This window comes from Macaca thibetana, chromosome 19 (assembly GCF_024542745.1).
Source record: "Macaca thibetana thibetana isolate TM-01 chromosome 19, ASM2454274v1, whole genome shotgun sequence".
NCBI lineage: Eukaryota > Metazoa > Chordata > Mammalia > Primates > Cercopithecidae > Macaca > Macaca thibetana.
The window spans coordinates 12,042,683-12,070,362 of NC_065596.1; the positions used below are offsets into that span (position 1 = coordinate 12,042,683).

General features: G+C 44.3%; 3 protein-coding genes across 5 annotated transcripts in view; 2 read left to right on the plus strand and 1 right to left on the minus strand.

Moving 5' to 3' along the window:
- The window catches only part of GET3 (guided entry of tail-anchored proteins factor 3, ATPase), a 422,808-nt gene that overhangs the window by 260,917 nt on the left and 134,211 nt on the right, over window positions 1-27,680 (minus strand). The window lies entirely within an intron of this gene.
- Window positions 1-27,680, plus strand: part of LOC126942481 (zinc finger protein 44) — a 414,080-nt gene that overhangs the window by 46,931 nt on the left and 339,469 nt on the right. The window lies entirely within an intron of this gene.
- The window catches only part of LOC126942563 (zinc finger protein 799), a 103,556-nt gene continuing 84,472 nt past the window's right edge, over window positions 8,597-27,680 (plus strand). Inside the window, exons 1-4 of one of the 3 annotated variants that reach the window (XM_050770315.1) lie at window positions 8,597-10,906; window positions 13,035-13,161; window positions 13,782-13,857; window positions 14,254-16,338. In XM_050770315.1, coding sequence (XP_050626272.1) covers window positions 10,904-10,906; window positions 13,035-13,161; window positions 13,782-13,857; window positions 14,254-15,895 — 1,848 coding nt within the window. In that variant the 5' untranslated portion in view covers window positions 8,597-10,903 and the 3' untranslated portion in view covers window positions 15,896-16,338. Of the gene's footprint in view, window positions 10,907-11,000; window positions 13,162-13,781; window positions 13,858-14,253; window positions 16,339-27,680 lie in introns of those variants that run through there. The other 2 variants (XM_050770316.1, XM_050770314.1) reach the window with 2 other exon arrangements.

The window sequence follows — 27,680 nt, forward strand, 5'->3', positions numbered from 1 at the left end:
TCTTTAAATTATCTCTTCTGATTTGAACTTTTTGAGGCTTAATAATATTTTGTTTTACTTTCATTCATAAATACTGAAAGGGAGTAGAAGTTTGGATTATATCGGGGGCGATGATTAACCCTGCTGTAGTTACAGCCTTTTCTAACTGTTTGTAGCACAGCATTAATTCCTCCCTAGTTTCAGCTGCACATAAAATATCATCCACGTAATGGATAATATGACATTTTTTAAATTGTTCTCTAACTGGCTTAATAGCTTTTCCAATATAAGTTTGACAAATAGTCGGGCTATTTAACGTGCCTTGTGGCAGTACTTTCCAATGGTATCTGTCCGCTGGTTCTTTGTTATTTATAGCGGGAACAGTAAAAGCAATTTTTTCATAATCTTGAGTAGCTAAAGGAATGGTAAAAAAGCAATCTTTTAAATCTATTACTATAAGAGGCCAGTATTTTGGGATCATTGTTGGAGAGGGCAGCCCTGGTTCAGTGCGCCCATGGGTTGAATTATAGCATTAACGGCCCTCAAATCTGTTAACATTCTCCACTTTCCTGATTTTAATAACAAACACAGGAGAATTCCAAGGGGGAGAAAGTAGGCTCTATGTGTCCCTTTTGTAATTGTTCCTGCACTAATTCTTTTAAAGCCTCTAGCTTTTCCTGTTTCAGCGGCCATTGCTCCACCCAAACCAGTTTGGCAGTTAACCAAACAAGGGGAATGGGAGCCTGAGGCTCAGCAATGGCCGCTCCTAAAAATGATACCCTAATCCAGTTCAATCTGTTTGCCCTTTTAGTTCTAAAGGTTCTGGTTGGCCATTTTTTTTTTTTTTTTTTTCCCAGTCCCTTCCCCAGGAGATATCCCATTTTTCTCATCATTTGTTTACTGTTATTATTATACTGATCCATAGGAATAGATATTTTAGTACCCCATTGTTGTCATAAGTCTCTGCCCCATAGATTGACAGGAATAGGTGTAATAATAGGTTGAATTGTCCCTTCTTGGCCATCCGGCCCTTGGCATGGCAAAATTAAAGAACTTTGAAAAATTCTGAGGCAGCCCCTACTCCAGCAACACCAACGGATGCCTTTTGCTTAGGCCAATGCCGGAGCAATTGATTTAAACCAATAGTAGAAACTTCAGCTCCAGTATCTACTAACCTTTCAAAGTCCTTTCCTTGCATGGTTACTGTACAAATAAATCTGTTATCAGACACTTGATTAACCCAATATACAGCTTTTCCTGCTGGATTCGTAGGAAAGCCTCCTTTTTTTTTTTTTTTTTTTTTTTAACTATGCTGCTTCCCAGTTTTGTATAAGGCAACAGTAACAACTGAGCAATTCTTTCTCCTGGGGAAGCAGACCATGGAACTGAGGAACTAATAACTAATTGAATCTCTCCAGTATTATTAAAATCAATTATTTATGATTCAGTGAGTATAATTATTGATGATTCAGTGATTCAGAAGAGTACAGTGACACCTCTTAAATTTAAATTAGACCTTCCAAGCAATAGAACAACTGTTCCTGAGGGTAAAGGGCCCCTAACTCCCATGGGGACCTTCTTTGATGGCTCCCCAGGAAGTAGGGAAACAGGAATTGTGCTGCAGAGATCTACGGCAGCACTACCTGCTGTGGCGGGGGACAACTATTGTACGTTTATAAGGGCACTGACTGTGCCGGACACGCCTCGGTTTGTCTTGGGCCCCTCTTCCCTTTTCCCAAAAGAGGTTGCCCATCTTTGCTAAATTTAGAATGACATTGATTTGCCCAGTGACTGCCCTTCTTACATCAGGGGCATACACTGGGACTTTTCTGTTGATTGATGGTAATAGTTTTTGCCTTTTGATTTCCTTTTCTACATTCCTTTTATGTGTGTCCAAATTGCCCACAATTAAAACAAGCCTGAGAAATGGGGCATATTTTTTCCCACCTTTAGTCCAGCCACAGCTTGAGCCAAAAGAGTAGCCTTATGTAAATTTCCCCCAATGCCATCACAAGCCTTAATATACTCAGCCAAATGAGCCTTCCCTCTCATAGGTCTAATGAAAGAAGGATATTTTTTCCCTATAACATTTTTTTTTCCATGCCTGTAAGCACACAGTGCATAACTGAACAACGGCAACATTTTTCATTACTGCTTGATTGTCTAATCGGCCCCAATTAGGGCCCAAGACCATTAACTGTTCAAAGGAAACAGGCACAGGTGGCTGTGCTTGTGTGTTTTCTCTTGCCTTGAGCTTCATCAGCCCACCAAGTTTTAAACTGCAAGTACTGAGATGAAGTGAGAACAGATTTTGTTAAAGTATCCCAGTCATATGGTATTAATCTATTATCAAGAGCCACATTTTTTAGTAAAGCTTGTACAAAAGGAGAATTTGGCCCATATTGACTAATGGCTTCCTTGAATTCCTTTAACAACTTAAAAGGAAAGGTGGCCCAACTAGCTATATTCTATCCTCCTCGCCGGATTATAGTAATGGGAAATTGCCATGCTTCTAGGTCTCCTTCAGCTCTAGCCTTCTGAATAGAATTTTGTGTAGCACCACCAATTGCTCCAGGCATTTTTATTTTGAGACGGAGTCTTGCTCTGTTGCCCAGGCTGGAGTGCAGTGGTGCGATCTCAGCTTACTGCAAGCTCTGCCTCCCAGGTTCACACCATTCTGCCTCAGCCTCCCTAGCTGGGACTACAGGCGCCCGCCACCACGCCTGGCTAATTTTTTTTGTATTTGTAGTACAGACAGGGTTTCACCGTGTTAGTCAGGATGGTCTCGACCTCCTGACCTTGTGATCCACCTGCCTTGGCCTCTCAATGCTCCAGGTTTTAATGTTGCAGCTACCGGAACAGTAAGTTTTATAGCTAATTCATCTTCTCACCCGTTAGGGGGAGAAGGAGGAGGTGGCCATTCACTTAATTCAGCAGGTGGAAAGCTAGTAAAATATACCTTTTTCAGTTTCCCTTTCTTTTCTTCAATTTCCTCTGGTTGTTGTTCCTCATATTCAGAATCTGAAGTTAATTTTTTGCACTCGTCTACCTCTTCCTCATCTGAATTTGCCTTATCATCTGTTTGAAATGGCTCAAGAGCTGCCTTTATCAACGCCCATGCTGACCAAACAGAAACTGGAATTTTGGCTCCTTCTTTTTTTTTTTTTTTTTTTTGAGACGGAGTCTCGCTGTGTCTCCCAGGCTGGAGTGCAGTGGCGTGATCTCGGCTCACTGCAAGCTCCGCCTCCCGGGTTCACGCCATTCTCCTGTCTCAGCCTCCCAAGTAGCTGAGACTACAGGCGCCCGCCACCACGCCCGGCTAGTTTTTTTTTTTTTTTTGTATTTTTAGTAGAGACGGGGTTTCACCATGTTAGCCAGGATAGTCTCGATCTCCTGACCTCGTGATCCACCCGCCTCGGCCTCCCAAAGTGCTGGGATTACAGGCTTGAGCCACCACGCCCGGCCTTGGCTCCTTCTTTATATGCCTTTTTAAAATGCCTGCCAATTCTTTCCCATTCATCTAGCTCCATTGTCCCTTGTTCTGGGAACCATGGCCAAAACTGCTCTACTGTACTAAAGAGTGTTAATAAATTCTGAGTACTAACTTTCACTACCCCTCTCCATAATAAATGCCTTAAGAAATTTAAATAAGCAGAATGTTTACTTTCATTCTGTCCCATTGTTACCCGGGTTCTTCCAAGTGCCCAGCTTACCCAACGAGCTTCTTTCAGTTGTCCTCAGTTGTCCTCCGACAATGCGTCTTCCGCTTCTGCATGCTCTAGTGTTCCTTCACCGGGGTGTTCATAGCCCCATGTTGTGTGCCAGAAATGTTGGGGTGATCAGACCCAACACCAGGCTGTGGGGGGCTACAAACCAGCGGAGTCAAAGGAATGAGAAAAGACAAGAGTGCATAAGGTGGGTCCAGGGGGCCAATGCTGGTATGGAGGCTGCGAAGGCCCCGAGCTCTGGGAGCCCACACTATTTATTTATTTATTTATTTATTTATTTATTTATTTATTTGAGACGGAGTCTCGCTGTGTCTCCCAGGCTGGAGTGCAGTGGCGTGATCTCGGCTCACTGCAAGCTCCGCCTCCCGGGTTCACGCCATTCTCCCGGCTCAGCCTCCCAAGTAGCTGGAACTACAGGCGCCCGCCACCACGCCCGGCTAGTTTTTTGTATTTTTAGTAGAGACGGGTTTTCACCATGTTAGCCAGGATAGTCTCGATCTCCTGACCTCGTGATCCACCCGCCTCGGCCTCCCAAAGTGCTGGGATTACAGGCTTGAGCCACCGCGCCCGGCCCACACTATTTATTGGTGATCAAACAAAGAAGTAGGTCGTGAGGACATGGGGGTAAACAGGTATGGGCGTGAGGACAGAAAGGTAGCAGTGCATCAAGTGTCTGTGACGGTTTAGCATTTTCTTTGATGCATATAGAATGTGCTCTGCTGCTTGAGAAAATACAGAACATGTTTATGAGCCTGGGAGAGCAACCAACAAGTCTGTGCACCTTCCAGAGGCTACGAGGGGTTTTATGCCCTGAGCCCTGGATTCCATCCAAGCCATGAGGGGTTTTACGCCCTGGGCTTGGATTTGTGGTGTTGCAGGGCAGCCCTCCACCCTTTGGCACAGAGCTTCGTATTCCAAAGGCCATGAGGGGTTTTAGACCCTGGATCCTGGACATCTTCCAAAACTCTTTTATATTATGACAGACAAGCCAGTCCTGCCTCTGCTCTTCTACCAACAAGTAGAAAGCAAAACCAGGCTGAATTCAGCTGATGCCCACCCACAACTGGAGCATTTAAATCAGCTCTAGTGGCTGGTAAGGTGGGCTGGAGCTTCCTGCCCACTCTCTTAAAAAACTTGAGTTTTGGCCGGGTGCGGTGGCTCATGCCTGTAATCCCAGCACTTTGGGAGGCTGTGGCGGGCAGATCACCTGAGGTCAGGAGTTCAAGAACAGCCTGACCAACATGGAGAAACCTCGTCTCTACTAAAATTACAAAATTAGCTGGGCGTGGTGGTGCATGCCTGTAATCCCAGCTACCTGGAAGGCTGAGGCAGGGGAATAGCTTGAACCCAGGAGGCGGAGGTCACGGTGAGCTGAGATTGCACCATTGCACTCTAGCCTGGGCAACAAAAGCAAAACTCCATCTCTAAATAAATAATCAGTTCTAGTCAGAGGGGAATCATCCATGCCAGTGGCTGGAACTTGAGTTCCAGTGAGCCTTACCACTGTGGGCTAAAATGCTCTGGAATCCTAAATAAACTTGAAGGCAGTCTAGGCCACAAGTACTGCAACTCTGAGGCAATTCCTAGTACTGAGCTGGACTCAGAGCCAGTGGACTTGGGGGGCATGCAACCTACTAAGACAACAGTTAGGACAGCTAAGGGAGTGCTCGTGCCATCCCTCTCCCAATTCCAGGCAGCACAGTCCACAGCTCCAAAAAATACCCCTTCCTTCTGCTTGAGGTGAGGAGAGGGAAGAGTAAAGAGAACTTTATCTTGCACTTTGAATACCAGCTCAGCCACAGCAGGATAGGGCACCAGTCATAGTCATTAGGTCCCCTTTGCAGGCCCTAGCTCCTGGATGACATTTCTAAACACACCCTGGGCCAGAAGGAAACCCACTGCCTTGAAGGAAAGGACTCAGTCCTGGAAGGATCCATCACCTGCTGACTGAAGAGTCCTTGGGCCCTGAATAACCAGCAGTAATACCCTGGTTGTACACCATAGGCCTTGGGTGAAACTCAGAACATTCTCAGCTGTGGTGGCTATGGGGAGAGACTCCTTCTGCTTGAAAAAAATGGAGGAAAAGCAAAAGGGACTTTTGCGTGTTCGGTACCAGCTTGTCCACAGTGGGGGAGGCACCAAGCGGGCTGTTGGGATCCCTGATTCCAGGCCTTGGATCTTGGATGGCATTTCTGGACCTTCCCTGAGCCAGAGCGGAGCCCACTGCGCTGAAGGGTGAGTCCCAGGCCAGGCAGCGTCACCACAAGCTGATTCAAGAGCCCTTGGTCTCTAAGAGAACATCAACAGTAGCCTGGCAGTACTCCCCATGGACCTGTGGTGGTGGTGGCCATGGGGTGAGGCTTCTCTGCCTGCGGAAAGGGGAGGGAAGAGTGGAAAGGACTGCATCTCATGATTTGAGTGCCAGCTCAGCCACAGTACAATTAGAACACCAGGTAGACTTCTGAGTTATACTGCAGTCACTGGCTCCTGGATAGCACCTCTTGACCCACATAGGGCCTGGGGGAACCTGCCACCCTGAAGGGAAGGAAACAAGCCTGGCTGGTATTGCCACCCACTGGTTGTAGAGCCTCAGGGCCTTGAGGCAAACACAGGTGGTAGCCAGGTAGTGATTATAGCAGGCCTTGGTTAAGAGCCAGTGCTGTGCTCACTTCAGGTCTGACCTGGCACAGTCTCAGTGATGGGGGCTACCAGGGTGCTTGTGTCACCCCAGCCCCAACTCCAGGTGGCTCAGAACACAGCAAGAGAGAGACATGCTGTTTGGAGTAAAGAGAAGAGAATCGGCCAGGCGCAGTGGCTCACACCTGTAATCCCAGTACTTTGGGAGGCTGAGGCAGATGGATCACCTGAGATCGGGAATTTGAGACCAACCTGACCAACATGGCGAAACCCCATCTCTACTAAAAATACAAAATTAGCCGGGTGTGGTGGTGCATGCCTGTAATCCCAGCTACTCGGGAGGCTGAGTCAGGAGAATCACTTGAACTCGGGAGGTGGAGGTTGTGGTGAGCCAAGATCGTGCCATTGTACTCCAGCCTGGGCAACAAGAGTGAAACTCTATCTAAAAAAAAAGAAAAAAGAAGAAAGAGAACAGAACAAGCATCTCTGCCTGGTAATCCAGAGAATTCTTCTGGATCTTATCAAAGATAATCAAAGTGGTACCTCTAAGAGTCTGCAAGAACCACAGTCTTACTGAGCTTGGGATGACCCCTAATGTAGAGATGCCTTAGATCACAAGACCTAAGTCCTTTCAAATATCTAATAAGCTTTCCCAAGAAGGATGAGTACAAACAAGCCCAGCCTGAGAAGACTACAATAAATACCTAACTCTTCAATGCTCAGACAGGGATAAATGTCCACAAGCATCAGAACCATCCAGGAAAACGTGACCTCACCAAATGAACTAAATAAGGCACCAGAGACCAATCCTGGAGAAATGGAGATTTGTGACCTTTCAGGCAGAGAATGCAAAATAGCTGTTTGAGGAAACTCAAAGAAATTGAAGATAACAGAGAGAAGGAATTCAGAATTCCATCAGATAAATATAATGAAGAGATTGAAATAATTTAAAAGAATCAAGGCCGAGCACAGTCACTGATGCCTTTAATCCCAGCACTTTGGGAGGCCGAGGTGAGTGGATCACCTGAGGTCAGGAGTTCAGACCAGCCTGGACAACATGGTGAAACCCCATCTCTACTAAAATACAAAAATTAGGCATGGTGATGCATGTCTGTAATCCCAGCTACTTGGGAGGCTGAGGCATGAGAATTGCTTGAACCTGGGAGGCAGAGGTTGTGGTGAGCTGAGATCATGCCACTGCACTCCAGCTTGGGTGACAGAGTGAGACTTCATTTATTTTTTTTATTTTTTATTTTTTTGAGACGGAGTCTTGCTCTGTAGCCCGGGCTGGAGTGCAGTGGCCAGATCTCAGCTCACTGCAAGCTCCGCCTCCCGGGTTTACGCCATTCTCCTGCCTCAGCCTCCGGAGTAGCTGGGACTACAGGCGCCCGCCACCTCGCCCGGCTAGTTTTTTGTATTTTTAGTAGAGACGGGGTTTCACCGTGTTAGCCAGGATGGTCTCGATCTCCTGACCTCGTGATCCGCCCGTCTCGGCCTCCCAAAGTGCTGGGATTACAGGCTTGAGCCACCGCGCCCGGCCGAGACTTCATCTCAAAAAAAAAAAAAAAAAAAAAAAAATCAAGCAGAAATTCTGGAGTTCAAAATGCAATTGACATACTGAAGAATGCATCAGAGTCTCTTAATAGCAGAATTGATCAAGCAGAGGAAATAATTAGTGAGCCTGAAGGAGACTACTTGAAAATAGTCAGAGGAGGCAAAAGAAAAAAGAATAAAAATCATTGAAGCATGCCTACAGGATCTAGAACATAGCCTCAAAAGGGCAAATCTAAGAGTCATTGGCTTTAAAGAGGTGGTAGAGAAAGAGATAGGAGTATAAAGTTCATTCAAAGGGATAATAACAGAGAACTTCCCAAACCTAAAGAAAGATATCAATATCCAACTACAAGAAGGTTATAGAACACCAAGCATATTTAACCCAAAGAAGACTACCTCAAGGCATTTAGTAATCAAACCCCCAAAGGTCAAGGATAAAGAAGGGCTTCTAAAAGCAGGAAGAGAAAAGAAACAAATAACAAACAATGGAGCTCCAATACAACTGGCAGAAGACTTTTCAGTAGAAACCTTACAAACCAGGAGGGAGTAGCATGACATATTTAAAGTGCTGAAGGAAAAAAACCTTTTACCCTTGAATAGCATATTCAGTGAAAATATCCTTCAAGCATGAAGGAAAAATAAAGGCTTTCCCAGACAAACAAAAGTTGAGGGATTTCATCAACACCAGTCCTGTTCTACAAGAAATACTAAAGGAAGTACATCAATCACAAAGAAAAGGATGTATAATAAGAAATCATCTGAAGAGACAAAACTCACTGGTATTAGTAAGTACACACACACAAAAATAGTATTGTACGCCGGGTGTGGTGGCTCACGCCTGTAATCCTAGCACTTTTGGAGGCTGAGGCAGGTGGATCACCTGAGGTCAGGAGTTTGAGACCAGCCTGGCCAACATGGCAAAACCTTGTCTCTACTAAAAATACAAAAATTAGCCGGGCATGGTGGTGTGTGCCTGTAATCCCAGCTACTAGGGAGGCTGAGGCAGGAGGATCACGTGAACCTGGGAGGTGGAGGTTGCAGTGAGCTGAGATCATGCCACTGCACTCCAGCCCAGGCAACAGAGTAAGACTCCATCTCAAGAAAAAAAAAAAAAGGCTGGGTGCGGTGGCTCATGCCTGTCATCCCAACACTTTGGGAGGCCGAGGCGGGCAGATTACAAGGTCAGGAGAGCAAGACTATCCTGGCTAACATGGTGAAACGCCATCTCTACTAAAAATACAAAAAATTAGCCGGGCGTGGTGGTGAGTGCCCATGGTCCCAGCTACTCAGGAGGCTGAGGCAGGAGAATGGCGTGAACCTGGGAGGTGGAGTTTGCAGTGAGCCGAGATCGTGCCACTGCACTCCAGCCTGGGTGACACAGCGAGACTCTGTCTCAAAAAAAAAAAAAAAAAAAAAAAAAATTGTAACACTGTAACTGTGGTATGTAAATTATTCTTAAGTAGAAAGATTAAATGATAAACCAATCCAAAATAATAACTACAACAACTTTTCAAAACACAGACAGTACAAACAATATATAAATAGAAACAAAGAAAAGTTAAAAAGCAGGGGTATTATGTTAAGGCATAGAGTTGTCATTAGATTTCTTTTTGTTTGTTTCTTTGTTTATGCAAACAGCATTAAGTTTTTATCAGCTTAAAATTATGTGTTATAAGATAGTATTTGCAAACCTCGTGGTAACCTCAAGTCAAAAAATATACAACAGATACACACAAAATAAAGATAAAGAAGTTAAATCATACCACCAGAGAAAGTCACCTTCACTAAAAAGAAGACAGGATGGAAGGAAAGAAGGGAGAGAAGATGACAAAACAACCAGAAAACAAATAACAAAATTGGCAGGAGTAAGTTCTCACCAATAATAACACTGAATGTAAATGAACTAAACTATCCAATCAAAAGTCATAGAATGGCTAAATGGATTTAAAAACAAGACTTAATTATCTGTTGCCTACAAGAAACACACTTCACCTATAAAGAAACCCACAGACTGGAAATAAAGGAATGGAAAAGCATATTCCATGCCAGTGGAAACCAATAAAGAGCAGGAGTAGCAATACTTAGACAAAATATATTTCAAGACAAAAACTGTAAGAAAAGTCAAAGAAGGTCACTATGCAATTATAAAGGGGTCCATTCAGCAAGATGATGTAACAATTGTGAACATATATGCACTCAACACTGGAGCACTAAGATATAGAAAACATATTAGATAAAAAGAGAGAGGGCTGGGGATGGTGGCTCATGCCCATAATCCCAGCACTTTGGGAGGCTAAGGCAGGTGGATCACCTGAGGCCAGCAGTTCAAGACCAGCCCAGTCAACATGGTGAGACCCAGTCTCTACTAAAAAATTCAAAAATTAGACGGGCGTGGTGGCACGCACCTGTAATCCTAGCTGCTTGGGAAGCTGAGGCAGAATTGCTTGAACCCAGGAGGCGGAGGTTGCTGTGAGCCTCCCACCATTGCACTCCAGCCTGGGCGACAGAGCAAGACAGACTCCCTCTAGAGAAAAAAAAAAGTATAATTGTTTTGTCAGCCGTGTCCAGTAGGAAGAAGCAGGAGGTCCTATTAAGTACAGGCAGAAAATTCCGCTGAAGTGCAAATATCCCCCTGGAGGATTCAGATCACAGTGCAGGGATGAAGCCCGCCCTGCCAAGGCCTGTGTCAGGAACTTGTTCATCCGGCTCTACTCAGCTGTGCAAGATCGCTTCTTCTGTCACTCAGTCCACAGGGGGCGGGACCTAACGCTCTAGCCAATCAGGGCCATGGGGCGGGTTCGTGGGAACTGTCAATCAGGCGCGCTTCCGGGAGGACTGTGTGTGGTTGAAAAAGCCCGCGGCGTCTTCTCGTCTCACTTGTGCTCGGCTTGCGGCTCTGTCGCTGAGAGACGACCTGGAAGTTCTGTGGCAACCTTTGTCGCGCTGGAACCCGCATTGGCAACGGGAGCCGTTGGGAGGACCTGGGACACCGCGGAAGTCGGGAAATGGTGCGTGTCCGGGGCCGGCGTCCCGAGGCGGGGGAGGGGCTGGGTGGAACCGGCCTTATTCGGCTGTGGCTGGACTGGGCCTCCCCGCTGGCGACTCCGGGATCTGCGGACCTGGGCCCCCCTGGAGTAGCTCGGCCCTCTTAGGCCGCAGAGTGGGGCTGGGCCTGCAGCCGGGACTCCGGGCGTCCCATCCCCTTCCTGCGCGGCGACTGCGGCCCTCGCGCCCTCTCTGGGCAACTCTGAGCCCGCAGCCCCGCGTCTCCCCAGATTGTGCGGCTGTAACCAACAGAGGTTTGCGGCCCGAGTCACTGCACCGAGACGCTGAGGGCTGTAGCAGAAACAGTTAAATCGCCGGAGAGCGGAGGACACCCCCAGATCCGCCTCCCTGAGGGATTTGGGGTTTGGTCAGGGGCTGCTGGGATGTAGGGTCGCTAATTGGTGGGGACGTGACGGGCGAATCCTGGGACAGGAGGTGAAGGAAACGTATTCTCCTGCTGAGTGGGCTCCCTCGTGAGGTCTTCAGCCTGGTTGGCGCCAGCCTTTCCACTGGAATTGAGGATCTGAGCTAGAACTCCGGCGACTCCTGAGCAACTCTCAGAGATCTTATCCCCAGGCACAATGGGGAGGCCGGTGGTCAGCGTCTGCTGTGACTTGACTCTCAGGGAGGCGGCCCCGAGAGGCAGCGGGGCTGAGGGCACCTGGTTAATATCTAACTGCAATCTCGCCTCCAGCCTGGCTCGCAGTTCCTGTAAACCCGGTAAGGAGGCTGCACCGTGACGACGAGTCACCAGGCTGAATCCAGACTCGTGTGTGGGGTTTGTGTGTGGGAGGAGCTGTGTTATCTTTGGTCCTGCGTCCCTTCTTTCTTTCCAAGGGCGACCGTTTCCCCTCTGAGTCTTCCAGAGATGTGGGCAGCAGGGTCTCAAATCCACCACTGTGTTCTCTCATCCTAACTCCTCCTAAAGCTGGCAGCAAATTTCTTGGTTTCCAGAGACTTCCCCAGGCTTACTTTCTCTCCTTAATTCACAGCAACAGTATGAACTGTTTGGCCCCCAGGCGATATTTCACTAGTTTGTTATATGGTTTTCAGTTAGCAATGTATGGCCTTTTCTTGAAAGAATTGTTTTGGGTTCCTGAACACGGTGGGTCATTCCTGTAATTCCATCACTTTGGGAGACTAAGGCAGAGGTATTGTTTGATCCCAGTAGTTCCAGACCAGCTTGGGAAACATGGCAAGACCTTGTCTCTAGTAAAAATGATAATAATAAAATTAACTACAGAGTCCCTAGGTGGCATAGAGTATCACATTGTGAGGGAGCTGAGCGTCTAGCTCAGATCTCTTTCTCTTCTCAGAAGGACATGAGATAGCTCATTTATTCGTTTACCCATTATGGACTAATCTATTCATGAGGTCCAAACCCTCAGGACTAAATCGCCTCTTAAAGCGCCACCTTTTTCTCTTTTTTCTTTTATTTTTATTTTTTATTGCCACTTTGGAGATTAACATTCAGTGTGCATTTTGGAGGGGACAACCATTCAAACCTAGCAGTGGCTGATCACGTGCACTCCTTCTGCTGAGTATGTAACAAAATGCCAAACTCTCAGAAGGAAGATGGGAGTTAAGGAAATACTATATTTTTTTGCATAAACAATTTAGCCACACTCCACCCCTGTTATTAGTTATGCTCATGGGGCCCACCCCTAAATACACTGTCTAGACACCATGAAAGGCCCAACTTTGTGAACAAGCGTTTGTAAGGACACGCACTCTCAGCACTGCTAATGGTAACTCTCTTTTGTACAATAAGTAGTAGGACTTTATCGTGCCAAGAACTGCAGATCCACTGTGGAAATAGACATTAGGGGTGATCCAGGCTATGTGATTCACTCACTTAGTTCACCAAGTGGCATGTTTCTATTCGACTGTTAATTTACCAAACATGTTTAACTCTGGCTTCAGAGTTACTGTGTAGGAGAAAGTGAATGTAGACAGAATAAGAGTGGGTTTACCATGTCATTGAATAAAATGGTTGGAAACCACAGCATCATGCCAAATGTATGAAGTGAGTATAGATTCTCAGTACTGTGATTTTCACCCTTCCTCTTCTGTACATGTGGGATGGATCAGGCCTCAGTGGCTTTAGGGGATGTGGCTGTGAACTTCACCCGAGAAGAGTGGGCTTTGCTGGGTCCTTGTCAGAAGAATCTCTACAAAGATGTGATGCAGGAAACCATCAGGAACCTGGATTGTGTAGGTAAGGATGACATCACATTTCCACTTATTTAATTGGAGACATTTGTTTCTTGGTCATTCACACTGTTCAAAGATTTGGAATATGGAAAGGGGACATGGTTTACCCTGGAAAAAAAAACAGAGTTTAGCAGCTCCTGTAGCAGTTGTACATCTTCATATAATTTTATGTCCACAACATCTTAGCCTACTGTTGACGGGCAGCATTATCAGTCACATAAGCAATGATTAATACATACATTTTATGTCATATTATTACATCCTATATTCTCACAGTAAAGTTATCTAGAAACAAAATGTTAAAAAGATAATCATAAGGAAGATAAACGTATTTACTGGTCATTAAGTAGAAGTGCATCATCAGAAAGGTTTTCATCCTCATTGTCTTCACATTGGCTAGGCTGAGTAAGAGGAGGGGCTGGTCTTATGTCTTGGGTAGCAGAGACTGAAGAACATTCATATATATATGTATATACAAATGGACTTGTGCAGTTCAAACCTCTTTTTCAAGAGTCAGCTGTACTTCAGTGAATGCATTTTGTACGAGTGCAGTGTACATCAAAATCTTACTGTGTCTATAATTTTGTACAAATTTATAATGATTTTTCTGGGTCTACCTTTTAGGAATGAAATGGAAAGATCAATTTCTTTTCAAAGATCAAATTGAAGATCAATACAAATATCCCAGGAAAAATCTAAGGTAATTTACACATAAGGAAAAGATATGTCCCTGGAGCTGTTTTGAGAATGACATGAAATTTTAAAAACAAGCAAAGAAAATGAACAAGCTTAGCTTAAATTTATTTATTCTTAGAAAATGTTCTCCAAAAACACATACTTAAATGTTCCATAGCTGTTCAGTGTTTGTAAAATAGTTCCCATGGCAACAATATTATGAATCCACATATGAATATCATTGTCTCGAGAACACCTGTGGTCCAGTTATGTTGCACAACATTCTATCCATTCACGTTCAAGCAGGACACGAAGCCTACACTTTGCATGATAGTGTTAAAAATGTACATCCAATACCTATTAATACCTATAAATGATTTATAGACAGACCTTTAGTGATATATTTCCCATTTTTTTACAGATGTCGTATGTTAGAGAGATTTGGTGAAAGTAAAGATGGAAGTAAATGGGGAGAAATGTCTAGCCAGATTCAAGATAGTATTGTGACGAAGAATACTCTTACTGGAGTAGGTCCTTGTGAAAGCAATATGAGTGGAGAAATCGTCCTGGGTCATTCATCCCTTAATTGTTACATCAGAGTTGGTGCTGGGCACAAACCACATGAGTATCATGAATGTGGAGAGAAGCCAGATATGCATAAACAATATGGGAAAGCCTTCAGTTACCACAACTCATTTCAAACACCTGAAGGGCTTCACACTGGAAAGAAACCATATGATTGTAAAGAATGTGGGAAGTCCTTCAGTTCTTTGGGAAACCTTCAAAGGCACATGGCAGTGCAGCGTGGAGATGGACCTTATAAATGTAAGTTGTGTGGGAAAGCCTTTTTTTGGCCCAGTTTATTACATATGCATGAAAGAACGCACACTGGAGAGAAACCATATGAATGTAAGCAGTGTTCTAAAGCCTTTTCTTTTTACAGTTCCTATGTAAGACATGAAAGAACACATACTGGGGAGAAACCATATGAATGTAAGCAGTGTTCTAAAGCCTTCCCTGATTACAGTTCTTGTCTAAGACATGAAAGAACTCACACTGGAGAGAAACCCTATACATGTAAACAATGTGGGAAAGCCTTCAGTGCTTCCACTTCCCTTCGAAGGCATGAAACAACTCACACTGAAGAGAAACCCTATGCATGTCAGCAATGTGGGAAAGCATTTCATCATCTGGGAAGCTTTCAAAGACACATGGTAACGCACACGAGAGATGGACCTCATAAATGTAAGATATGTGGAAAAGGCTTTGATTGTCCTAGTTCACTGCAGAGTCATGAAAGAACTCACACTGGAGAGAAACTGTATGAATGCAAGCAGTGTGGGAAAGCATTATCTCATAGCTCAAGCTTTCGAAGACACATGACAATGCACACTGGAGATGGACCTCACAAATGCAAGATATGTGGGAAAGCCTTTGTTTATCCCAGCGTATTTCAAAGACATGAAGGGACTCACACTGCAGAGAAACCCTATAAATGTAAACAGTGTGGCAAAGCCTACCGTATTTCCAGTTCCCTTCGAAGGCATGAAACAACTCATACTGGAGAGAAACCCTATAAATGTAAATGTGGGAAAGCCTTTATTGATTTCTATTCATTTCAAAATCACAAAACAACTCACGCTGGAGAGAAGCCATATGAGTGTAAAGAATGTGGGAAGGCATTCAGTTGTTTCACATACCTTTCTCAACATAAAAAGACTCACACAGGAGAGAAACCTTATGAGTGTAAAACATGTAGGAAAGCCTTCAGTCATTTTGGTAACTTAAAAGTACATGAAAGAATTCACTCTGGAGAGAAGCCCTATGAATGTAAGGAATGTGGGAAAGCATTCTCTTGGCTCACTTGCTTTCTACGACATGAAAGAATTCACATGAGAGAGAAATCCTATGAATGTCAACAATGTGGTAAAGCTTTCACTCATTCCCGTTTCCTTCAGGGACATGAAAAAACTCACACTGGAGAGAACCCGTATGAATGTAAGGAATGTGGGAAAGCATTTGCTTCTCTCAATTCCTTGCATAGACATAAAAAGACTCACTAGCATTCTCTCTAAATGTATGGAATGTAGGAAAGCATTTATTTTATGTCATTTCAGAAACTTGTAAGAAACACATTGGAGATAAACCCTGTGAATGTAAGCACTTGGTAAAGCTTTAAGTAGTTTCAGTTTCTTTCCAATACAGTCATCCCTTGATACATGCTGGGTATTGGTTCCAGCACTCTGTGAGCCATGCCAACTCCCTTTTATAAAATGGCATATTTGTATGTAACCTACCCACATCCTCTTGTATACTCTCAATTATGTCTAGATTACTTAAAATACCTCATGCATTGAAAAAGCTATGCAAATAGTTGTTCTATTGTATTGTTTAGGGAATCATGATAAGGAAAAGAGTCTGTTTTCAGTATAGATGCAGTAATTGTGAGCCTATCAACATAGTATATGTCAGCCAGAACATTAAAGTTTCTTTGTTTCAACCCTCACATATTGCTTTTGTTTAATATGTTAACACTCACCAAAACCCTGGGTCTTCTCTCTTGATAACCCAAGTATAGTGATTATAACGATGATTATTCTGTGGCACCTAATGTTTTGATGTGTTGAGATGACTAGATGTATGGCATTGTGGGTAAGTAGTGAGACATCAGGACTATCATCTACGTTGGAAGAACCAACTATGATTATAGATGTGGACTCATTTGAGGAGGCTGTGTAATACTAATGTTAGGACCTGTTTGGCTTCAGGGCTGAAGATCTGTAACCACTGAATGTTCCATCTTCTTTGCAGATTCTTAGTTATAGGAAGCTAGTTCTTCTTTTCCTTTGCTTTATATATTAAAAAAAACCCTTGCGGTGTTTATAGGCATGTTATTTCTCGGGTGGAGTGAAAGCTTTGTTCCATTGTAGGATCTTTGAGGATCATACCTCTTTTTCACCTTTGCCTACTGAAAAACTGTGGCAAACTTTTCAAGTGTCCAAATCAATGGCTCTGTGTTTTCTAAATTTTCTAGATCATCATCATCTGTAGTGGATTTCAGCAGACTTTGTAGTTCCTAGTTGTTAAGAGTTTCTCTTTGCTCTTCTGTGTGTTCCTTAACGTCATCCTCAGTCATTTCAAACAGCGTTCCCCACCAACTGTGTTTTGCAACATTTTGTGTATTCTTAATGACTGCATTAATATGGGGAAGCCCCTGAAATCACTGACTCTCTTACCCCATGATGGCTTATAACATGCATTGACTGTCCTGGGCTTTAGGGCATCTATAGCCTTTCCAGTAAGCACAGTTGTATCTGTAATTTGTGAAGCTCTTCAATAAAACCACTGTGGTACATTCAAGGTTAGCATCAAGACTCCATGAATTCACCCAAGGTCAGGTGGATGTAAGTCACTTTAACGCACTTGATGATGCCTTGATCTACTGATGCAGCAGTGATGTAGTTTTAGGAGGCAGAAATATCATTTGCATGTTCTTTTAGGCAAAACAAAGAGATTGGAGAGATGGCCCAGAGTGTTGTCAATTCTGAAGAAGACCTTGAGTGGCAGTCCCTTCTCTTTTGAGGTGTTCCATCACATCAGGAGTGAAGCACTGGTAGAAGAAAGCCTTCTTATGTTCTTGCCAGGACACAGGCCACCAAGTTTTGCTTTTGTCCTAAAGAACCTGGTGATCGCTCAGTAGACGAAGCCTCACTTGTTCTCGTGAACTGATGCATGACCTGACAGCACCAGAATAAGGTGATCTTTCCAGGCCTCGAACCCCAGTACCTACACTCATGAAGGAAGGTACCATTGGGCATCTTCTAGAACATGCCTGATTCATGACAATACAAGATTTACTCTGGAAGGTAGTCTTTCTTTTCTTGGTTTTATGAGCTCTTCTAGGAATGCTGTTGTTTCCCTGGCATCAGCCAATGCCATTTCTCCTGTGGTCTTCAAGTTCTTTGGCTGCAGTGTGTTGCATAGTTAGCCTAGCCAGAACTTACTGGCTTTAGACTCCTTCCTCTTGCTCTCCTCGGCCCCCTCATAGTGATGCTCATAGAGGCTGAGTGTTTTTTGTTTTTTTTTTTGAGATGGAGTCTCGCTCTGTCGCCCAGGCTGGAGTGCAGTGGTGCAATCTCCACTCACTGCAAGCTCAGTCACCTCCCGGGTTCATGCCATTCTCCTGCCTCCGCCTCCCGAGTAGCTGGGAGTACTACAGGCGTCTGCCACCATGCCCGGCTAATATTTCTGTATTTTTAGTGGAGATGGGGTTTCTTTTTTTTTTTTTTTTTTTTTTTTTGAGACGGAGTCTCGCTCTTTCCCTGGGCTGGAGTGCAGTGGCCGGATCTCAGCTCACTGCAAGCTCCGCCTCCCGGGTTCACGCCATTCTCCTGCCTCGGCCTCCCGAGTAGCTGGGACTACAGGCGCCCGCCACCTCGCCCGGCTAGCTTTTTGTATTTTTTAGTAGAGACGGGGTTTCACCGTGTTAGCCAGGATGGTCTCGATCTCCTGACCTAGTGATCCACCCGTCTCGGCCTCCCAAAGTGCTGGGATTACAGGCTTGAGCCACCGCACCCGGCCGGAGATGGGGTTTCACTGTGTTAGCCAGGATGGTCTCAATCTCCTGGCCTAGTGATCCACCTGCCTCGGCCTCCCAAAATGCTGGGATTACAGGTGTGAGCCACCGCGCCCGCCCTCTTTTGTTTTATGAGACGGAGTGTTGCTCTGTCGCCCAGGCTGCAGTACAGTGGCGTAATCTTGGCTCACTGTAACCCCCGCCTCCTGGGTTCAAGTGATTCTCCTGCCTTAGCCTTCTGAGTAGCTGGGATTACAGGTGCGTGCCACCACGCCCAGCTAATTTTTGTATTTTGAGACTGGGTTTTACCATGTTGGTCAGGCTGGTCTCGAACTCCTGACCTCGTGATCCACCCGCCTTGGCCTCCCAAAGTGCTGGGATTACATGGATGAGCCACTGCGCTTGACCTGGCTAAGTTTTTTTTTTTTTTTTTTTTTTTTTTTTTTGAGATGGAGTCTTGCTCTGTCGCCTGGGCTGGAGTGCAGTGGCCGGATCTCAGCTCACTGTAAGCTCCGCCTCCCAGGTTTACACCATTCTCCTGCCTCAGCCTCCTGAGTAGCTGGGACTACAGGCGCCCGCCACCTCGCCCGGCTAGTTTTTTTTTTGTATTTCTTAATAGAGACGGGGTTTCACCGTGTTAGCCAGGATGGTCTTGATCTCCTGGCCTCGTATTCTATCCGCCTTGGCCTCCCAAAGTGCTGGGATTACAGGCGTGAGCCACCGCTCCTGGCCTGTATTTTCTTATTGAGAGATAGCACTTTTTGTTCCCTGGTAGCCTTTTAGGGATAGGTTTGACCACCTGATTCCTTCTTAGGAGCAATTTTTGAATATTTTAAAATTTTTTTATGAATGACATCTCAAGGGTCTCTGAATGAACAAAACAGTCTTCAAAAGCCAGAACAGTGGCCAGATGTGGTGGCTCACGCCTGTAATCCCAGCACTTTGGGAGGCTGAGGCAGGCGGATCGCAAGGTCAGGAGTTTGAGACTAGTCTGACCAACATGGTGAAATCCCATCTCTACTAAAAATACAAAAATTAGCTGGGTGTGGTGGCGCACACCTGTAATCCCAACTACTCAGGAGGCTGAGGCTGGGGAATCACTTAAACCTGAGAGGTGGAGGTTGCAGTGAGCTGAGATCATGCCAGTGCACTCCAGCCTGGGCAAAGAGCGAGACTGTCTCAAAAAAAAAAAAAAAAAGCCAGAACAAAGTTGGTGAACTCACACTTCCTGATTTCAAAACTTATTACAAATCCATACTAATAAAAACAGTTTAGTACTAGCGTAATAACACAGAAATAGAAAATGCAACAATTAGAGATGATTGACTTGTAATTCTGTTCTTGGGCTGCAAGTTCAAGAAATGGATGAAAAGTGATCATGACCTGCACAAGAAATAATTTTCTGATTTTAAAAGCAGAGTCAATGTTGAAAAAGAGATATGTAGCTGGGCGCAGTGGCTCATGCCTGTAATCCCAGCACTCTGGGAGGCCAAGGTGGGCGGATACGAGGTCAGGAGTTCAAAACCAGCCTGGCCAACATGGTGAAACCCCATCTCTACTAAAAATTCAAAAATTAGCCAGGCATGGTGGCAGGTGTCTGTAATCCCAGCTACTCGGGAGTCTGAGGCAGGAGAATCACTTCAACCCAAAGGCAGAGGTTTCCGTGAGCCGAGATCACACCATTGCACTCTAGCCTGGGCGACAAGAGCGAGACTTTGTCTCAAAAAAAAAGAAAAAAGAAAAGAAAAAAAGAAATAAGTGATATAACATGGAAATTTCCAAGTTGGATGAATGCAGCAAACCTTGGGGCTATAATGTTATGGAATGGATGTAGAGTCAATGTTTAATTAAGGAAGGACTGTAAATTCTGATTTCACATAATATGTCTTTGCAATGTACGGGATGATCTATTTTTTGTTATACTTGTTTTGGGTTTTGGTAGTGATTATTCAAGTGTTTATCATGTAAATGATAATATCACAATCAGGGACAGTCTTCCAGTGATTTATGGATAAATTCCATATTCATCCACCTGGGGCCGTGGCTCACGCCTGTAATCCCAGCACTTTGTAGGCCGAGGTGGGTGGATCACCTGAGGTCAGGAGTTCGAGACCAGCCTGACCAATATGGTAAAACCCCGTCTCTACTAAAAATATAAAAATTAGCCGGGTATGGTGGCGCATGCCTGTAATCCCAGCTACTTGGGAGGCTGAGGCAGGAGAATTGCTTGAACCCAGGAGGTGGAGGTTGCGGTGAGCTGAGATCATACCACTGTACTCCAGCCTGGGCAACAAGAGTGAAACTCCATCTCAAAAAGAAAAAAACAAAAACAAACAAAAATCTTATTTATCCTGTATAGCTCTGGTATATTTTTGCCTTTCTGGGGTGTTTCATTTCATGTGTAATAACTCTTAGGGTTGCACATCCAACAGTACTTTCTTATAATTATTGCTTTCCCATTAGTAGTCATTTAGTTAGCTCAGGTTTTTATAGTGTTATTTGTAAATATAAAACATGCGTTACATTTTTATGTGTTGTAGGGCCAAGAATTCACCAACTAGTTATTATTTTACACAGTTGCTTTGTAAATCCGTAAGGAGAAGAAAGGTGAGGAAATACACATTTAGTCTGGATTTTATATTCATATAATGATCTTTAATGGTGCTCTCTGTCTTTTCTTGTGGATTTTGCCATCGTTTGGTTTCAGACATAAGGACTTTCTTTCATCTTGTAGGTCTGGTGTGGTAGGAACAAATTGTTTCAATATGTATGTTTTTATTCTTGAAAAAGTATTTGTTTTGTCTTTCATTTTAAACCTGAGCTTTGCTTGATGTAGGATTCGTGGTGAAGGTATGTTTCAGAGCACAGCATGATGAGAAACTGTTGTGTGACAGGCTTCCCACTGAAAGGAGGATCATAAGCTAACAAAAGCAAACATAGCCAGGCACAGTGGCTCCTGCCTGTAATCCCAGCACCTTGGAAGGCCAAAGCAAGATGAAGACTTGAGCCCAGGAATTCAAGACCAGCCTGGGCAACATAGTGACACCCTGTCTCTACCAAAAATTTTTAAATTAACTAGGCATGGTGTTTTTAACCTGTAATCCCAACTACCCAGGTGGCTGAGGCGGGAGGATTACTTGAGCCCAGGAGGTCGAGGCTATAGTGAGCCATGATTGCACCACTTTACTCTAACCTGGGCAACAGAGTGAGACCCTATCTCAATAAATAAACAAATAAGTAAATAAGTACTATTTAATTCCTCTCACTATTACAGTAATCTATATAACTTATTGTCAAAAATCAATGAACAATATAGAAACTAGGATGGAAAAAAATTACTGTGATTAGAGACGATAGCCATATTTGGTTGGGAGACTAAAGACAAAACATTTAAAAGTATTAGAAAGCTGTTAAAACTTGGGAAGGAGTTAATTTCCTACTTATGGAGTAAACATGTATTGCATTTATAATAACATGTATGCTATTGAAATAAAATCACATTTCTTGCAAAAATATATACATTTCTGAGGAATAGGGCTAATTTCTTTCTTTTTTTTTTTGAAGGTTTTTAAAAGATGTTTATTTTGTATACAAAGAACTATCCTAGTTTTTCATTGGGTAGATGCCTTGGATAATCCTTTGAAGGAAGGTCATTTATTCCAACTTACTGAAGCCTATATCCTTTGCATAGTTACAGAAACACTGGCGGCACATATTGAGGCTGTATTTCCAGATCAGACCATGCTGGTTTGAACAGACGCGACAAGAGTGAGAACCGCTGGCTCCAGTATAGCTGGTGACCCATCTTGCTCTCAGGTAAAAGCCTTTCTTTTATTTTTAAAGACAGAGTCTTCCTCTGTCGCCCAGGCTGGAGTGTAATTGGGGGATCACGGCTCTCTGCAACCTCTGCCTCCTGGGCTCAAGCGATCCAAGCAATTCTCCCACTTCAGCCTCCCAAGTAGCTGGGACTATAGATGTGCACCACCACGCTTGGCTATTTTTTGTTGTTTTTGGTAAAGACAGGGTTTTGCCATGTTACCAAGGCCGCTCTCCAACTCCTTAACTCAAGCAGTCCACTCACCGTGGCCTCCCAAAGTGTTGGGATTACAGGCGTGAGACACTGCGTCCAGCCTAGGGCTAATTTCATGTGCAGCATCTGTCTATGTTTCCTGATGAAATGATGTAAGGGTTAATTGACGTAAGTGTCACCTCCATGGATATATATATTAATACAACTTTGGTAGATTGACGATTCCTTATCAGAACTCACACTGGCTAGATATGCTATAAATGTAATTTAGAAAACTCAGATCCCGCTGGGCGCGGTGGCTGACATCTACTGTAATCCCAGCACTTTGAGGGGCCAAGGTGGGCGGATCACGAGGTCAGGAGATCAAGACCATCCTGACTAACGTGGTGAAACCCTGTCTCTACTAAAAATACAAAAATTAGCTGGGCATGGTGGCATGCGCCTGTAGTCCCAGCTACTTAGGAGGCTGAGGCAGGAGAATTGCCTGAACCCCAGAGGCAGAGGTTGCAGTGAGTCGAGATCGCGCCACTGCACTCTAGCCTGGGCGACAGAGCAAGGCTCCATCTCTAAAAAACAATAAAGAAAACTGAGATCCAAATTCACTCATGCAAAATGTGCCAGAAAATTTGGAACATCAAGGAATTGTCATAAAATGTATAACTCTATTGTTTTTATCAGTGCCTCCGGCTTAAAGTGGATCTGGACTATGGATTCCTATATCTTTCAGAAAAAAGCACATTGAGGTGAGAGAATTCTGTAAATAAGTTCTCTTGACGCATAAATTCACGAGTTGAATAGGTAGTGTTTTTTGATGAAATCAGTTAATAAACATTTGCCTTTTATATTTCTCTGGATGATTGCAATGATTGAAGTATATTTCATTTTTCTCTTTTTTTTTCCTTTTTTCTTTTTTTTTTTGAGATGGAGTCTCGCTCTTGTCACCTAGGCTGGGGTGCAATGGCACTATCTGGGCTCACGGCAACCTCCACCTCCCAGGTTCAAGCGATTCTCCTGCCTCAGCCTCCCAAGTAGCTGGGATTACAGGCGCCACCACCATGCCTGGCTAATTTTTTTGTATTTTTAGTAGAGATGGGGTTTCACCATGTTGGCCAGGCTGGTCTCGAACTCCTGACCTCAGGTGATCTGCCCACCTTGGCCTCCCAAAGTGCTGGGATTACAGGCATGAGCCACCGTCCCCGGCCTCCACATGTATGTCTTCTTTGGAAAAATGTCTATTCATGTCCTTTGACCACTTTTTAACGGTACTGTTTGTTTTTCTCTTGTAATTTTCTTTGTTTCTTATAGATGGTAGATATTAGACCTTTGTCTGATGTATAGTTTGCAGATGTTTTCTCCCATTTTGTAGGTTGTCTGTTTACTCTGTTGATAGTTTCTTTTGCTGTGCAGAAGCTCTTAAATTTAATTAGATCCCACTTGTCAATTTTTTCTTTTGTTACAATTGCTTTTGCTGTCTTTGCCATGAAATCTTTGTCTGTTCCTGTGTACAAGATGGTATTGCCTAGGTTTTCTTCCAGGGTGTTTATAGTTTGAGGTTTTACATTTAAGTCTTTATCCATCCTGAGTTGATTTTTGTATATGGTGTAAAGAAGGGGTCCAGCTTCAGTCTTCTGCCTATGGCTAGCCAGTTAACCCAGAACCATTTATTGAATAGGGACTCTTTTCCCCATTGCTTGTTTTTGTCAGCTTTGTCGAAGATCAGGTGGTCATAGGTGTGTGACCTTATTTTTGGACTCTCTATTCTATTCTGAATTTTTTTTCCTCATGGTTATATGAGTGTTTATTTTTGTCTGGAAGCTTTTGTAAGAATTTAAATAACACAGTAATGAACTAGTTAAATGCTGCAATTTGTAAAAATATGCAAAATCTGTACATAAACCCCTGACATCACCTTTGACCCACTGCACCCTCTTTTCACAACTGTCTAGGGAAAAGTAAGTATATAATATTATTCCAAAGGCAGTTAATGTGAAAGGCTGATGAAGCATCTGACAGAAAGATAGTTGATCTTTCAGAGAGAACAGAGTCTTGTGATAATAGATTGTGAGTGTGCGTGCATGCGTGTGTCTGTAATTTTTAAAGACATGAATATCATTTATTCATTAGTTATAATCAGACATCATTTTTTTTCTTGTTTTTCAAACATGCCCATTTGTCTTGTCAGGAAACACTACAGTTTTCACAAGTTGATTCAAGATTTTGTTTGATTGAAGTACACTTGATGTTTGGCTCCTTTCTTTTTAGCCATGGGTTCCCAGTTCCAGTTCATGATGCTTTTATGTCTGGTACTTTTGTTACTGGGCCAGTCCTGGAAAAATAGCTGAGAAAGCAAAACAGCTGAAATGGATAATTATTTTCTTCTCTTTTTTTTGAGAGAGAGTCTCGCTCTGTTGCCTAGGCTGAAGTGCAATGGTGCGATCTCAGCTCACTGCAACCTCCGCCTTCTGGGTTCAAGCAATTCTCCTGCCTCAGCCTCCCGAGTATCTGGGATTACAGGTGCCCGCCACCATACCCAGATAATTTTTGTATTTTTAGTACAGACAGGGTCTCACCATGTTGGCCAGGCTGATCTCGAACTCCTGACCTCATGATTCACCTGCCTTGGCCTCCCAAAGTGCTGGGATTACAGGCGTGAGCCACCGTGCCCGGCCGCTAATTATTTTCTCAAGCAGTAGATAAAATTTTTTTTTCCCTAAACTGTTTATCTTTAGGTATGCTAGCTTACTAGGACTCCAGATGGCCTGGGAGCTTCAGGACCCTTTGCCAATTATCAGAGTTAGACAAGGCCTGCTCAAAACCAGAGCAAACCAGAACCAGTTGCCTTTAGATCAGGGATCCCCAACCCCTGGGCCATGGACCAGTACCAGGCCGTGGCCTGTTAGGAGCTAGGCCACACAGCAGAAGGTGAGCAGCGGGCGAGTGAGCAAAGCTTTACCTGTATTGACAGCCACTTCCCATCACTCACATTACTACCTGAGCTCTGCCTTCTGTCAGATCAAAGGCAGCATTAGATTATCATAGGAGCGTGAACCCTATTGTGAGCTGTGCACACAAGGGATCTAAGTTGCATGCACCTTATGAGAATCTGGAAGATCTGTCACTGTCTCCCATCACCCCCAGATGGGATCATCTAGTTGCAGGAAAACAAGCTCAGGGCTCCCACTGACTCTACATTATGACGAGTTGTACATACATCATTATATATTACAATGTAATAATAATATTTAAGTGCACAATAAATGTAATGTACTTAAATCACCCCAAAACCATCCCCACTCCAGTACATGGAGAAATTATCTTCTAAGAAACTAGTCCCTGTGCCGAAAAGGTTGGGAACTGCTGGTTTAGATCATTGACACCTTATTGTAAGATGAAAATCCTCACCCATAGAAGAAAGTCACGGCAGCTTTTTAGTTGTTGTTGTTGTTGTTGTTTTTTAAGACGGAATCTAGCTTTGTTGCCAGGCTGGAGTGCAGTGACACGATCTCAGCTCACTGCAACCTCTGCCTCCTGGGTTCAAGCGATTCTCCTGCCTCAGCCTCCTGAGTAGCTGGGATTACAGGTATGTGCCACCACGCCCAGCTAATTTTTTCTTTTTTTTTTTTTTAACAGAGACGGGGTTTCAATATGTTACCCAGGATGGTCTCGATCTCCTGACCTCATGATCTGCCTACCTCGGCCTCCCAAAGTGCTGGGATTACAGGCGTGAGCCACCGCACCCAGTCCATTGTTTTGTTTTGAGATGGAGTTTCCCTCTTGCTGCCCAGGCTGGAGTGCAGTGGTGCTATCTCAGCTCACTGCAACCTCTGCCTCCTAGGTTTGAGCGATTCTCCTGCCTCAGCCTCCCGAGTAGCTGGGATTACAGGCATGTGCCACCATGCCTGGCTAATTTCGTATTTTTAGTAGAGACGGGGTTTCTCCATATTGGTCAGGCTGGTCTTGAACTCCCGACCTCAGGTGATCCACCCATCTCGGCCTCCCAAAGTGCTGGGATTACAGGCATGAACCACCACACCCGGCCAGCCTTTGGAACATGTGTGGTATAAAGAGACATGTTTATGATTTGTGCCTGCACATCTGAAGTTCCTTTCTGCCCATATTACAAATGTCCCCATCCCGTATCTGGCTGCTTAAAATTCCCCGGCTTCCCACAGCTCTAGGAGGAGGAAGTGTCTTCGGAGCAAGAGCTGACTCTGACCCCTTCTTCTCTGGCCAGAAAATAAGTCCTGTTTTGCCTTTTTTTTTGTTCCATTAGGTATTCTTTCTTTGTGACTCATATAAACTAGAGAAAGAACTCAGTTTACCAGGTACACTTGTATTTCATACAAATATGGGAAATCTTTATATTTTCAAAGTCTAATGCCTTGGCTTTTGATTGGAGCATTTAATTCATTAATATTTAAAGTCTTGAAGGAGAGAGCATTTCCACACTGCACAGAGGACACAGAAGGGCAAGTTGAGCTCCTTCATCCCTAAATCCTTCAATGCCCCTGCCCCATCACCAGGTGCTGATCCCACTTGTAACTGGCAAAGGGGTCTGGCTGCTCGCTGCTTGTGGAAAGAAGTCAAAATAATAACGAGTTGTGATAGGAGGGAGCGAGATTTCTTTATTATCTGTCCTAGCAGGGGAAGAACGGAAAGCAATTCCACTGCAATTTGTGGAGGGAACGCAGGAGTTTTTAAAGAAAGAGTTTGGAATGCAGAAGAGGCAAGGGGGGCTAGAGGTACCAGGTGGCGTGACTTGCTCTGGTTGCCCCTCTTGAATTATTGTCCCATTTGGTGAAGGGACTACTTCAAATTAGTCGCAGTCAATCTTGTAGTCACTCTTCAGCTGGGTGTGATTTCCGTCTTTGAAGTATTCTTTTGTTGGAGAGAGAATTCCAGAGGTGCCTGGTCCCTATCAGGATCCAACCCCTGAAGCTTCTAAGGAAAAATATGACCAAATAAGAGAGCATGGTGTGTGCTTAATAAGTGTTTAGGTAAATAAATGTGCATAGGCCAGGCGTGGTGGCTCACGAGGCCTGTAATCCTAACATTTTGGGAGGCCGAGGCGGGCGGATTGCCTGAGCTCAGGAGTTCTCGACCAGCCTGGGCAACACGGTGAAACCCTGTCTCTGCTAAAATACAAAAAATATAGCCAGGCATGGCGGCGTGCACCTGTAGTCCCAGCTACTTGGGAGGCTGAGGCAGAAGTGTTTGAACCCAGGAGGCAGAGATTGCAGTG